This window comes from Myiozetetes cayanensis, unplaced genomic scaffold, assembly GCF_022539395.1.
Source record: "Myiozetetes cayanensis isolate MyiCay16 unplaced genomic scaffold, myiCay2020 scf13, whole genome shotgun sequence".
Lineage (NCBI taxonomy): Eukaryota > Metazoa > Chordata > Aves > Passeriformes > Tyrannidae > Myiozetetes > Myiozetetes cayanensis.
Genome location: NW_026086937.1, coordinates 11551936 through 11564173, shown reverse-complemented (window position 1 = coordinate 11564173; position 12238 = coordinate 11551936). Strand labels below are relative to the sequence as shown.

General features: G+C 42.5%; 1 protein-coding gene across 2 annotated transcripts in view; it reads right to left on the bottom strand.

The window, feature by feature from the left end:
* Window positions 1-12238, bottom strand: part of LOC126636111 (probable cation-transporting ATPase 13A4) — a 44045-nt gene that overhangs the window by 4710 nt on the left and 27097 nt on the right. For both annotated transcript variants that reach the window (XM_050307996.1, XM_050307997.1), the window contains exons 17-27: window positions 12026-12137; window positions 10073-10197; window positions 9222-9385; window positions 8036-8158; window positions 7369-7448; window positions 4875-4917; window positions 3855-3964; window positions 2980-3076; window positions 2194-2266; window positions 775-949; window positions 141-349 (exon numbers count right to left, since the gene is read on the bottom strand). In XM_050307996.1, coding sequence (XP_050163953.1) covers window positions 141-349; window positions 775-949; window positions 2194-2266; window positions 2980-3076; window positions 3855-3964; window positions 4875-4917; window positions 7369-7448; window positions 8036-8158; window positions 9222-9385; window positions 10073-10197; window positions 12026-12137 — 1311 coding nt within the window. The remainder of the gene's footprint in view (window positions 1-140; window positions 350-774; window positions 950-2193; window positions 2267-2979; window positions 3077-3854; window positions 3965-4874; window positions 4918-7368; window positions 7449-8035; window positions 8159-9221; window positions 9386-10072; window positions 10198-12025; window positions 12138-12238) is intronic.

The window sequence follows — 12238 nt, the reverse complement described above, 5'->3', positions numbered from 1 at the left end:
GTGGCTTTTAGTCATTGAAAAATCTAGTATCAGGCTCCTGATTTTTTGATTGGCATCTTTTTGATCAAGTTTTAATTTTTCCCTAGTGAATTGACCTCCTGAGTTGACTTATATATCCCTTCCTCTCTCCCCATACTTACAGTTTGTGTAGATGGGTTGCCTGAAAGGCTTTCCCTTGGAAAACACTAATGCTACAATGAGGCAGTTGATGGTACTCAGCAGCCACACTGTGGTGTTTTCATAGCTCCTGTAGCCATTGTCTGTTCGTTCATGGGCTCCATCTCTCACCCCATGGAGCCCCAGGCTGTAGGAAGAATTCTCCATGTGATTCTTCATTGAGAGGCAGCCACTGAAAAACAGTGTCACACTGGTCAGCAAATGATGATTGTTCTGGTTATTTCCCCCAACTTCTACTATAACTGACAGGAATCCTCCCTCACAGCCATGATATAAGTTATTGGCAATGTCCCCAGTCTCACCCTGTGGTTTCAGCTTGCTCAGTAGCTCAGACCTACTCACATACCCTGGCCTCTCTTGCAATCAAATCCTCCTCTTTGTGCTCAGCAGAAGCATTCCCACCACATGCACTGTGCTGCGTGGCAGATTGCTGGAGAGTTTAGGGACCTGCAGACAACAGTGGCTAAAATGTTTGCACCTTGTGGGGAGCACAGGGTTCTGCCTGCAGCTGCTGATCCAGCCTGCAGTTAAGCTGATCAATAGTATCATCCACTAGGTCAACCCTGTGTTACTAAGAGTACCAAGAAGGTGACCTACCGGTGTAAATCAGTCTTGGAATACCAAGGCTGCTCCTGGACCACCACAAACCCGAAGATCTGCATGCTGAGGCTGAAGAGGATGTTAAGTACAACAGAGAGCAGCAATGGGGGTGAGATAAGCTGGCTTGGAGGCCTGTAGGGAACCAGCTTTGGGTAGGCACCTGTGAAACTCACTGAAATATGCACAGAAATATTTACTAGTGTGTCCAAAATACAAGCAGTGCTGCTGTGCAATATTGTTATCAATGGCCAGCCTATAATATTCATTATAAAACATATGAAGACTATATATCAAGTACAAAATACAGAGTTGTTTTCTTACAAAACCATGTTGACACAGAAGAGGCTAATTAATGGCATCTGACTATCATGAGGCATATTTTGAAAATAAAATATTGGATTTTTCTTTTATTTTGCTACTATCAGGCCCAAGAATGTAAACATACTCATGCTCTCCTATTCTCTTTCTATCACTTGTCACCTGTGGTGTTGGATTTTCTGCTGCCCAGGTTTTGTGCATCCTCCTGGACTAAGTGCCTAGTGCCCGCTTATTTGTGCTGGAGGAAGACTCCATTCACTGACACAACAGGTTTCTCTATGTTCTTAAATTTAACAAAGTTATCCAGACTTTGTACATGATGATACATATTGATGCAATGTTCCAGATGGGCTGCTTACAGCAACATAGCTTTTGGCACCCAGTATTGTGGTTGTCCTTTTTAGGCTTGATTTAACCAAAGCCTTTTCCTGTTGTCTGTGTTCAAGCAAGGATGAAACACACCAGGACATGGTTTTGCTGTACACTCTTCATGGCCCTGTCCTTGCCATTCCTGCTTCTAAACCTCTCCTTGCATTTATTCCATCTCAACAACACTGTCTTTCTGCCTCAACACTGGTTTCCTCTCATTCTTGGTTTACGACTTCTTGGTATATAATGGCTGACATCTATCATTTCTTTCTTCTCCATTTTCACCTCTCGTTCCTTTTGTGTCTCTTGCCTACACAGTTTCAAGTGTGAAATGGTCTCCAAACAGTCAATCCTTACACTTTTTCATTTGGGCATGGAGCCTTTGGTATCCCCTTAATCTACCTTCCTAAGTCAACTGGAAAAACCTGAATAGACTTTTCACTGCATAAGGTGTCATTTTACTCCTTCTAGAGATAACATGCCAGTTAGCAACAACCTACATGCTCAGCAAATGCACCACTAAGAATTACCCATCTTACATCAGAGCTTTTCTCAAACAAGATCCCTCTTCTACTAATCTAAACATCCTATCCTCTACCAAGAGTATTACTCTGCAGGATGTTTAGTCACCTTTTCTTCTTTTCTGTACATAGAATCATGCATTCCCAAGGAGTGAAAAATATCTGAGATCATTCTCTCATTAATACATAAGATGACCAAGGGTCTTACTTGTCATGCCAATGACAGTGGTAATAGCCAAATCTTGAAACAAAAATTGGTAATTCCCAAAGGAGTTTAGTTGCTGAAAAGAGGAACACAAAGAAAAAATATCACAAATAAGATATTTGCCATGGATTTGTTTATATTGTCTCCAGAAAGCCATACTATATCCACGGAGCTAATGCTCTGCTGTTTGTTTTGAAATGCTACTCTGCATTTCAGATAAGGGGACTACACATTTCACCACCCTGCCAATAGAATTGTCACCATTGGGCCTGCAGTGAATACTCTCATTTTGCACATTGTTTGAACTAACTGTGCTTCCAATTCACTCCATGCAATAGAAAAGAAGACTATTTGAAGTGACGTGCTTTCTCACTGCTGGGTAACTTCTGAATTCAAAGCCCTTCTTTCCATCTGGGAAGAAGCCATGTAAAAGTGGTTTAAGGTACTCCAGGGGATTTGCTTACTGTCAAGTTAGTTCATGATTTAAATGCTGAATAAATTGCAACAGCATATGCTTACACCAGATTCTTCCTTTCCAAAGCACCATTCAGTATCTCAGCCTTCTTTTTGCCAGCTTGGATCTTGAGCCCACTGGTTGAAGTTAATGGGAAGAATCTTTCTGATTTTCAGCTGAGGGTACAGGAGGACCATATGATCACACCACAGAAGTCTGCCACTCAGGTAAAGGTAAAGTTCCATACCCTAGTTTTTAGTGGCTTTTATGCCCTATTTCTCCTACAGGGGAGTAGTAGCTCACCCAGTTCTAGCCAACATGTTCCCAGTACATACCCAGTATAGTAGGAGAACACCAAGGTACTGAATTGTGCTGTACAGTGCCATGTACTTGAACATGCAGAAGGAAGTGACAAGAGCAGCACGGCCTTCCCTGTGTGAAGACATGAATAAAAGACAGCAATTAGGTGAGGGGTGCTCCTGTTGCTAGTCCTCTCAAAAGGCTGCTGAAAAACAAGGCATGTGTCACAAGCAGTGAAGTCTGTCAGTATCTTGCTGGGAGGTGAAATAAATAAAATCTGGCCTGAATGAAAGTGAAATCTTCACTTGCAGATATCTTATTGCAAGGAAACAGGCTTGATTCTAGTCATCTTTGTCCTGTAGAATACAATTTACCCCAGCAATTTTTTTCTGCTGATATTAATAGTGCAGGTAACAACTCCGTTTGAGGGGAAAAAAATTGAAAGCCAAGCAGCTGCTCAGTGAGTTCAAGCTAATGAGTCCTCTCCTGCAGTGAACATGTAGTATCTGATGAGGGCAGCACACTCTCCCTGTCCCAGAAAGCAAAACCAGGATCCAAGTTTTCCTTGCATAGGGTATCAGAGAGGGCCCAACAGTAGTGTACAGGTTGGTTTATGGACATTTGATTCAGCTTTATGGAGCATTGCTAATTTTGCTATGTTTTTGCATTTAAAACACTGTTGATGATATAAAGCTCAACTCTAAATGCCCTCCTGTTGTAGCTTTGAGGAAATTAATGTACCTTAAAATAATTTCAGAAAGGGACTAAGCAAATGGCAATTTCAAGGTCAAAGACATTTATTTTTCTCTAGATATGCACATTGTGGCTTGCTGTGAACACCCAATGCTAATATTTGAGAGGAAAGGGAACTGTCTTCTTTATGAAATAGGGAACAAAATTCTGTGCTTACCTGATTAGCTCTGGCACACAGGCTATGCTGGAGGTTCGGGATGTGAAAGGTGAAGCCACGGACGCCTCCTGCTCTGACAGTGATATCCCTGCATGTGCCACTTTCAAAGCCTGAAAGTCACATTCTTCTTCAACACTCACAAACCAGGAAGACACAGTAACTCACGTGTCAGCCAACCAGTGATCCCTTATTACAGGATGTGTGCTGTGAACAGTAGTCCCTCTTTACTCCCTATGTGTGCTCCACCCAGGGGGTTCCTCCAGTGGAATGTGGTGAGGCATTGGGACCAGGAAAAGAACGGTGATGAGAGCATTGGCAAGTTCATTTTCCACACACCCCAGAGCCATCCACTACCAGCTGGAGAAGACAGGTTTGGCTCTACCTACTTTGTCAGCACTTACTTGCTGTCACACCTCATGCAGATAGTCTAAGTTCTCTGCTTGTTTCCCCCAGGAGAATCCTTGCACTTTGTGTTAGGACATGCAAGAGCTGCACTGCTGAGGTTGCATTGCTCTCACTGCATGAGGATGCATGAAGTCATGGAGAGATCTGAACCTGCCAGAAGGGAGTTATGGGTTCCTCCTGAACATAAACCCTTCCTTTTTGAAATACAAAAACCAAAGTTTTCCTGCATTTCTAAAATGTTCGTTTACAAAAACGTTGTAGGACTACAGCTGTTCCCCATGAAAACTCCTCACCTGTCTTCTCCAACCCCAGACACTGAAAATATTGACATAAACCCCAGTGGAGGATTTGGAGAATTTTCTGGTGGTTTTTTGCCAAGACAGTTAATCAGTCCTTGAGATCACACACTGCAAATATCTCTGCCTAGGACAGCTCTTGCATGGTAAGGACCACACTGTAGGATCAGGTCTAAATCAATACTGGTGACAGCACAGCTTCTCTGTGAAGAAGCAGTGCACTCCCATCCCCAGCATGTGCTCACTTTGGAATACTCCACTGGCATTGCATTAATTTCTCATTTTTAAAATAAACACATTTTAAAGAATTTTCACTTACCCCACAGTCATTGGCTCCATCTCCACACATGCCCACAAAGTAACTAAAAAAGTAAAGTGACCTACAGTTCAGTTCCAAGGAAAGAGAGGAATCAGAGCCTGGTCCATACAAGTTATTTATGCAAGTCAGGCAAGATTTTTGTTTAAAACCTTTCTGGAAAGCTGAAAGACCAAAATATAAGCCCAGGACTCTGAATTGTGCATGGGTCTTGGGCTTGCACCTCAGGTATGACTACAGTAAAGTTTCTGCTGTGACGGAATAAAGAACATATTAGCATGAAGCTTCACGTTCACTACAATGGACTTGGTCTCCTTGATTTTAAGGTCAGTCACACCAGAGGACAGGGCTAATGGGGACAACCCTGTTCAGAAAAGAAGGACTGCAAGCACAGGTACCTCATGTTCACTGGGAATAGACATGAATGGAGACTCTGAGGTCCAGTACTGCCAGAATCTTCTGGGGCAGACAGGGAGTGACAGGGACAGCTGGACTAGATGGAAAAGGAGAACATGAGTTTAACAGGATATCTAGAGACAGATCCCCACTCTGAGGCTGAAATAACCTTGTGGAATTATGAGCCCTAAAAGTGCTTTTTACTCCCTAGGCCTGGATTTCAGTGTAGGATAAGTTCTCAGTGGAAGGCACTGATGGTGATCCAGGGAGGTCAGACAGCAGTTTAAGTGCTCACAACTGTGCACACCAGGTTGTTAATCTGAAGCCTAAAACTCTTCCCACTGTAGAGCAAGGCCTGGGTCTAGGTGAGGTGAGGGTGAGGGTCTTCAACAGCTTGGGAAACAGCTGAAAAACAGGCAACAAGAAGCCTGAGACTCAAGAATATATATGCACCTCTGTGACTGTGAGGAGCACAGTGCATACCAATCCAGACTGCCCTGCCATGTTTTCTAACCCATCACACTGAGCCATAAGTAGTGCAGTAAAAAGACTGCAAGTATCAGAGAAGCTACAGTGCCGGGAGATATTCCTAAAAAATCTTAGGGACACAAGTGCCCCTCCTTCAGGCCCAGAGGGAAGTAACAATGAAGAATAATGTGAACAACAAAAGCCAGAATCATGGGAGTGTTAGATCTTCAACAGGTTGCCAAACCAGCATGGAGTTCAGCGTCTTTTTTTACAGGGTTTTGGATTTTAATTGCGAAGCTGTTTATCTGTGGAAGTTTCAGTTTTGTGCATTTCCATGAAACACTATGCTAGACAAAAGCTAGCTCTTACTAGACTTCTTTCAAGCCTGGAAATTCAACTGCCATGTGTTCAAGTGCCTGAATTTTTGGTAATAGGGGGCCATAGAGATAATTTCAATTAGAAGCTACTAGAAGCTTTTGCTATTCTATGAAAAAGCCAATGATAGTCAGCTCCAGAATAGACTTCCTACTACTAGCCAATAATATTCGTTTCTGTGATACCATATTTAAGAACACAGGAAGAGAAGCTTGTGTCGCAGATGAAGTTTCAGCTGGAGAAGAGCAAAGGAGAACATAAAATAACAATGTAGACTCCAAGGTCAGTGTAGTAGAAGGGGGGAGGAGAAGGCCGAGAAGGTCTCCCTCTCCCCCTCCAGCAGGGGAAAGACAAACCCAAGACTTCTGCAGCCTGTGGAAGATTATTGGGGTGACGAAACACCACCACTCCCCCTGCAGCTCATGGAGGAGCCTACACTGGAGCAAGTGGATGCACGAGGAAGCTGAGACTCCGTGGGAGGCCTAAGATAAAACAGAGTCTTGCTGGAGACCTGTGGCCCATGGAGAGAAAAACCTACTCTGTAGCAAGTTGTCTCGGGTAGGACTTGTGGCCCTGTGGGGGATCTATGCTGATGCAGGTCATTCGTGACCCGAGGGACAGCAGACTAGGGGAGAACTGTGGCCTGAGGGATGGATCCACATCAGAAGGGTCTATCAAAGACTGTCTCCCGTGGGGAGGGACCTCACAAGAAACAGGGCAAGGACTCAAAGCTATTACCCCCTGTAATCATCATGAAGACCACAGTGAAGCAAGTTGTCCCCTTGCAGCCCACGGAGGAGTAACCCACGGGACGGCAGATTAACAAGAGCAGCTGCAGAAAGATGGACTTAAACAACAACTGACCTCACCCTTCCCTGTCCCCCACACTGCTAGGGGAAGGAGGGAGAATATGGAGGGAAGGGGGAGTGGAAAGAGGGTGTTGTATTTTAAGACAGTTTTATTCTTTTACTCTTTAGTACTTATTCTGTTAGCTTTTAGTTTAAGTTTGTTAGCAATTAATTTAAGTTCTATCTATTTTAAGTCTGTTTGCCTGTGAGAATTAGTTAGTAAGTGAATGACCCAGTTCTTATCTCTACTCAAGAATTCTCTGATTGTTTTTTTTTTTTTTTGCCTCTCTCCTCTGAGAAGAGCAGAGGAGGGAGGAGGGGGGAAAAACAGTTTTCAGAAAGTGTTTAAAATCTAGCCAAAGTTGAAACCACAACATCAAGCAACACTTTCAAAGTCATTATGAACTTACTCCAACTTTTGAAACTCTTCTACCAGGCTGGATTTCTGACCAGGAGACATTCTAGCAAAAACTGTTCCGTTCAGCAGGAGCTGTAAGGAGAAAAAAGGAAATTATTTTTAAAACACTTGAAGTAAGTGGTTTCAGTGATGATCTGGAATAGAAATCAGACTGTGAAGTAGGAAATGCTGATAATCAAAGATAAAATGGCTCTTAATCAATATTTTGAAAAAATATCAATCACAACAAGGACAAGAGGCCCGGTATGTCATCTGAGTTACCTGATGAAAACACATTACCAGGTAGGCAGTTACAAGAAGAGAATTCATGAGATCATCCTCTCCATGAAACAGACAAGTCATGCTTAATGTGTAATACCGTGTTTTCTCTTGTTCTCCAAAACTGGATAGAATCAGTGCTGTGCAAGAGCCAGGCATATGGGCACAAATGTTTTAAGTCACATCCTCACACCATGAGACAGATCTGCTCCTCTCACGTGCAGAAAAAAAATCAGGGATTTTTAACATAAGTTAATGTCAGAGATTCATCCATTTAGTACTTCAGAGTTAGAATTGTTCCCAAAAGATGTCCTGGTACAGATCCCTTCAGCTAATTATACCAGGACAATTGGAATCTCCTAAAAGGCAACCCTACACCAGTTAAAAAATCCACATCTTACCTTAGGAAGTAAGTGCCTGAAATGCTGTACTACAATTTGGTAAGATTTTCCACTCATGGCAAAATGATACTGGCCATGTCCCAGTGCCAGATTGATTCTTCGCTCAGTCTGACTGTCATCCTCCTATAAAATAAGACAGAATCAGTGCTGTGTCTAGGCCTTCAAAAGGTGCTCTGTACATATACACAGGCACTACTACAGACATAGTAAAGGGTATACAATGGGGTGGGTACTTTTGAAGACTCTGGGAGTCTTGGGTTCAAGGCTAATTGCCTTTGCTTGAATATGTAGAGGGATTGAGGCATATAGTGCCATTAATTTCAGTGTTAACTGGGTCCTTCCTAAGTTTTAAAAGCTGGACCTCAGTATTGCTGCATTTGCTAAAATTCATGCAACAGTACCAATCTGGTGGGTTCCACTCTAAGTGAGAGGGGGTAGAGAGACAGTATATGGGAACCACATCTAGCCCAGTCTTTCTACAGTGAAATACAGTGCACAGGCAGCTCAGGATAATCTTCATTAGAAAGGAGCATTCAACAGCCCCTGCAGGTATTCTCTACCATCTGCCTGACTCTTAATACTTATGCAGAGCAAGGTCAGCACCTTCATACTTACTCTTCAGGGAGAAAGAAATCAGTTTTCAGCCCAGCTTCTCTGAGGAGATGCTTGATGAAGGAAATTTCTTAGTGTAGCTTGCCTACGTTTCATTGTGTACATGCAATTTCTCAACACTTAATCTGTGTTTTAATTCTGCAGGTATGGTAAAGTGCTAACTCTCTACCTGCTTGAGCAGGGTTGGTTCAGCGCTCCTCCACTGGTTTTAAGTCCACACCTATACCATCAAATTTATCTTGCAGGGAAAGGAAGCATGCTTTAAACAGGCATCAGCTAAGCATGAGGGCTAGGGACAAATCTTTCCTGGATTTCTGCAAAGCTGTTCTCAAACCTAGATAGGCAGTTAGTAAAAATTTGTTCATGAGGTAATATGCTAGGAACTAAGCTCTAGGGGAGTGCCTTTTTATAAAGATTCCTTCTTTTTAAACACTTTTCTAGCACATATTTTGACATGCAAAGGATGGTGAATGGCAAGTCTCTGTTATTCTAGCACAATTCCACTGTCTTATTTGAAGTATTACAACTTTGTTTCCCTACTCCAAAACACCTGCTTCTTATGCTTTATGCTCACCAGGCTTCTGTAATCTTCAGTTTTGTTTTCTTCTAGGGGTTTCCAGGTTATAGATGCTGAAACAGATCCAGGTAATTTGTTTGCTTCCACAAGAATCACTCTGTGTGTTGGAGAGATCATCCCAGCATTTTTGGCAACAGTTATAGCTGTCTGAATGTTGTCACCTATAAAAATCAAGAGGTGTGTTATCTAAAAATTTCTGCAGTGAGGAATTGTTTATGGAAGAAACATTAGCCTTTTCCTGAATTCTGAGTTTTCAACTATACCCTTAAGGATCAGTAAGATTTCAGTGTCTGTATGTAAGAAAGTTTCTGATAAAGACCAAAACTTTGCAGATAAGGTCTGTCTCAATCATTAGATGTATTTTCCTCTGGAAAATAAATATTTCATCTGGAGATGGAGTATTTTCTTCTTCAGCTCGGAGAAAATCAGATGGGGAATATGCTCCTAGATTATTTGTTTTAGACCAAAACCAAAAAGGGATTCACTGCTAAATTGCTGCAGGTATCACTAATTCTCATTGATTGGCCTCAGGTGGCTTTTAGGGTTCAGTGATTTGTCCTGGCACTGATGCTCCATCTCTGCTCATTTAGAACAACAGGATTTTGGGGGGCCTTATAAAGAAGGGATCTTGCATGACATGCCTTTACTAGGTGTCTAACACAGCCTAGTGAAATTGCCAGGGACACCATGGTTCAGCTCATGTCATTATTAAAACACAGATTCTTCTTGGGCTAAATATCTGTGCCTTCCTACCAATGGTGGTGACAACAGCAGGCTGTTCACTTAAACACCATTGAACTCCCTGTCTGGGCCAGTGGCCATATAAATAATCCACCCGATTTAGATACCTGTGGCCATAACACTCCTGATGCAGGCAGCACTGAGCTCTTCCAGGACAGGTTTTGTCTCCTTCTTTAATCGATTCTCCATTATCAGCAGACCCAGGAATGTTAGATCAGATTCTACCTCCTCCCTTACAGTGGAAGAGAGATAGACAGATTTAGTTCTTCTTCTTGCCTTTGGCCTGATTTTGTATTGAATTTGCTGATAGCCAGTTATAACTGTTAACCATCCTATCTAACTCAAAACCATTAAAATAGTTCCTGTGTTGTCAGCAGTCCCAGGTTGTCTACTTTTTAATAATGCTATTTCAACACCAGCAGGGCTTGCTTCCCACTGGCAGCAAGTCATGCTGGTTGTGTATGGAGAATCTTCAATTAATTTTTCATCCTTCTTTTCTCTTTGTTCCTTGTTCTGAAGAAGAAGTTCATTACATAGTCAGCTTCCAGCTCATGTCTATTAATTACCAAATCAAAAGAGCCAATTTCAACCTACCTGCTCCACATACCAACATAAAGCCTGATGGATAAGTTAGACTGTTTTCCATTCATGCACTGTCTTTAGACAGCATGAAAAAGCACTCTGAATTTCCTGTAGGATTCCCAAACTGTGGTGGTCTGATTTGAAAAGTTTATGTGCACTAGTCATTCTCATTTGAGGACTGTACAACAAAGAAAGACATTTTAGCAAATGTATCCTCTCCTCTTGAAAGTACAGCCTGAGCAAACAGGATGTGGGAACTCCAATACTGTTTTTCCCTACTATTTTCTTTACATCTTTGCTACTGCTTTTTTACAGCTGAACACATGCAGTAGAGGAGAGAATTTGGTAAACACCCCATCCCTGAGTCATGAACTAGAGGTCTTCCAGAGACACAGATTGACTCTGAAGAGTCTGAAAAGAAAAGCTTTCAGGCACTTATTTTAGCCACTGCCACATGGCAGTCTGAGCAGCTAAGTCAGTTGGTGCCTGAACAGTTACTGCTTTCACTGCAGATCTTGTGTTTGACCACCAGCCTTCTCTTTTCTGCTGGTAGTATATATGTCTCACACATGCTGTAACTGCACACACAACTTCAAAAGATGGGCCATATCACACACATTTGCTCATTAGGTTGGTTGGGTCTCTTATGACACCTGTCACAAGATTGAAATAACCACTTGCACTCTGCCTCAGTGTTATTGGCCCCTTCAGCAAAGCAAAAAGCCCTGTGAAAAAGCAAATGAGCTCCTGTGAGTGAGCAGGTCCTCAATTAGGAACTTCAGCTAGCAAAGAGAGAGGACAGCAGATGCTCAGTAACTGCAGATATTTCAGAAGTGGAATTTCTGGAGTATCACAGCCAAAAGCTAGAGGGATTTGGGAAAAACTATATGGATCCATGTGAAGCTTGTGAAAAAGTAATACCATGAGCATAGTAGAAGAGTTTGCTGACTTCTCCAGAACTCAAAGAGAGCTAAAGCTTTAAAGCTAGATGATTGGACCAAGGCATAGCAAAAGATAGTTTGCTGACTTTGACTGGGCTAGAGAACAGTAATGGGGGTCATTTGCTGTCTTTGCTTAATCAAGGAGTCTGGATAACTGGAAAAAAAAAAGGGGGAGGTAAAAAAAAAAAAAATACTTCCCTTCAACTGAAAACCTGCATAAGTCTGCAAGGAGACTGGTAGAAATGATGGATCAAGGGAGGGATGTGGTAGTCTTCAGAATGTACTAGAGTTATGCTTCCATGTTAATCCAAAGTTAAGAAAGTTTAAGAAATGTGCAAGGATTCTGGGCATGTGCTATAAGAGTGCCCTCTACCCATTCTCAGACCTCTATCCAGATGTAAATCAGATTCTCTCTATCCTAAATCTAACAAAACTCTGTACTACAACTCTGCTCTTGGCAGGCTGTGGTGATGGTACTGTGTGAGGCATAACTAGCCCATGGTTGAATGTGGCCAGAAGCAGCAGCCTATGGCTTACCTTGATAGAGCAGTAGGCAGCTTCCCTGCCTGTAGAGATTTCCATGCCAGTCCAATCACCCTAAAGCCCTGTGCCGTGTAGAGCAGGAGTTCGCTTTCAAAGTTTGATGGGACTGTGCAAAAGAGGAAAAGACAGTTCATCAGGGCACTTGATTGCTTTCTAGTAGAAGGAAGCTTTGGAGCAGGGAAGGTTTATGTCCCAAAGGGCAAGTAG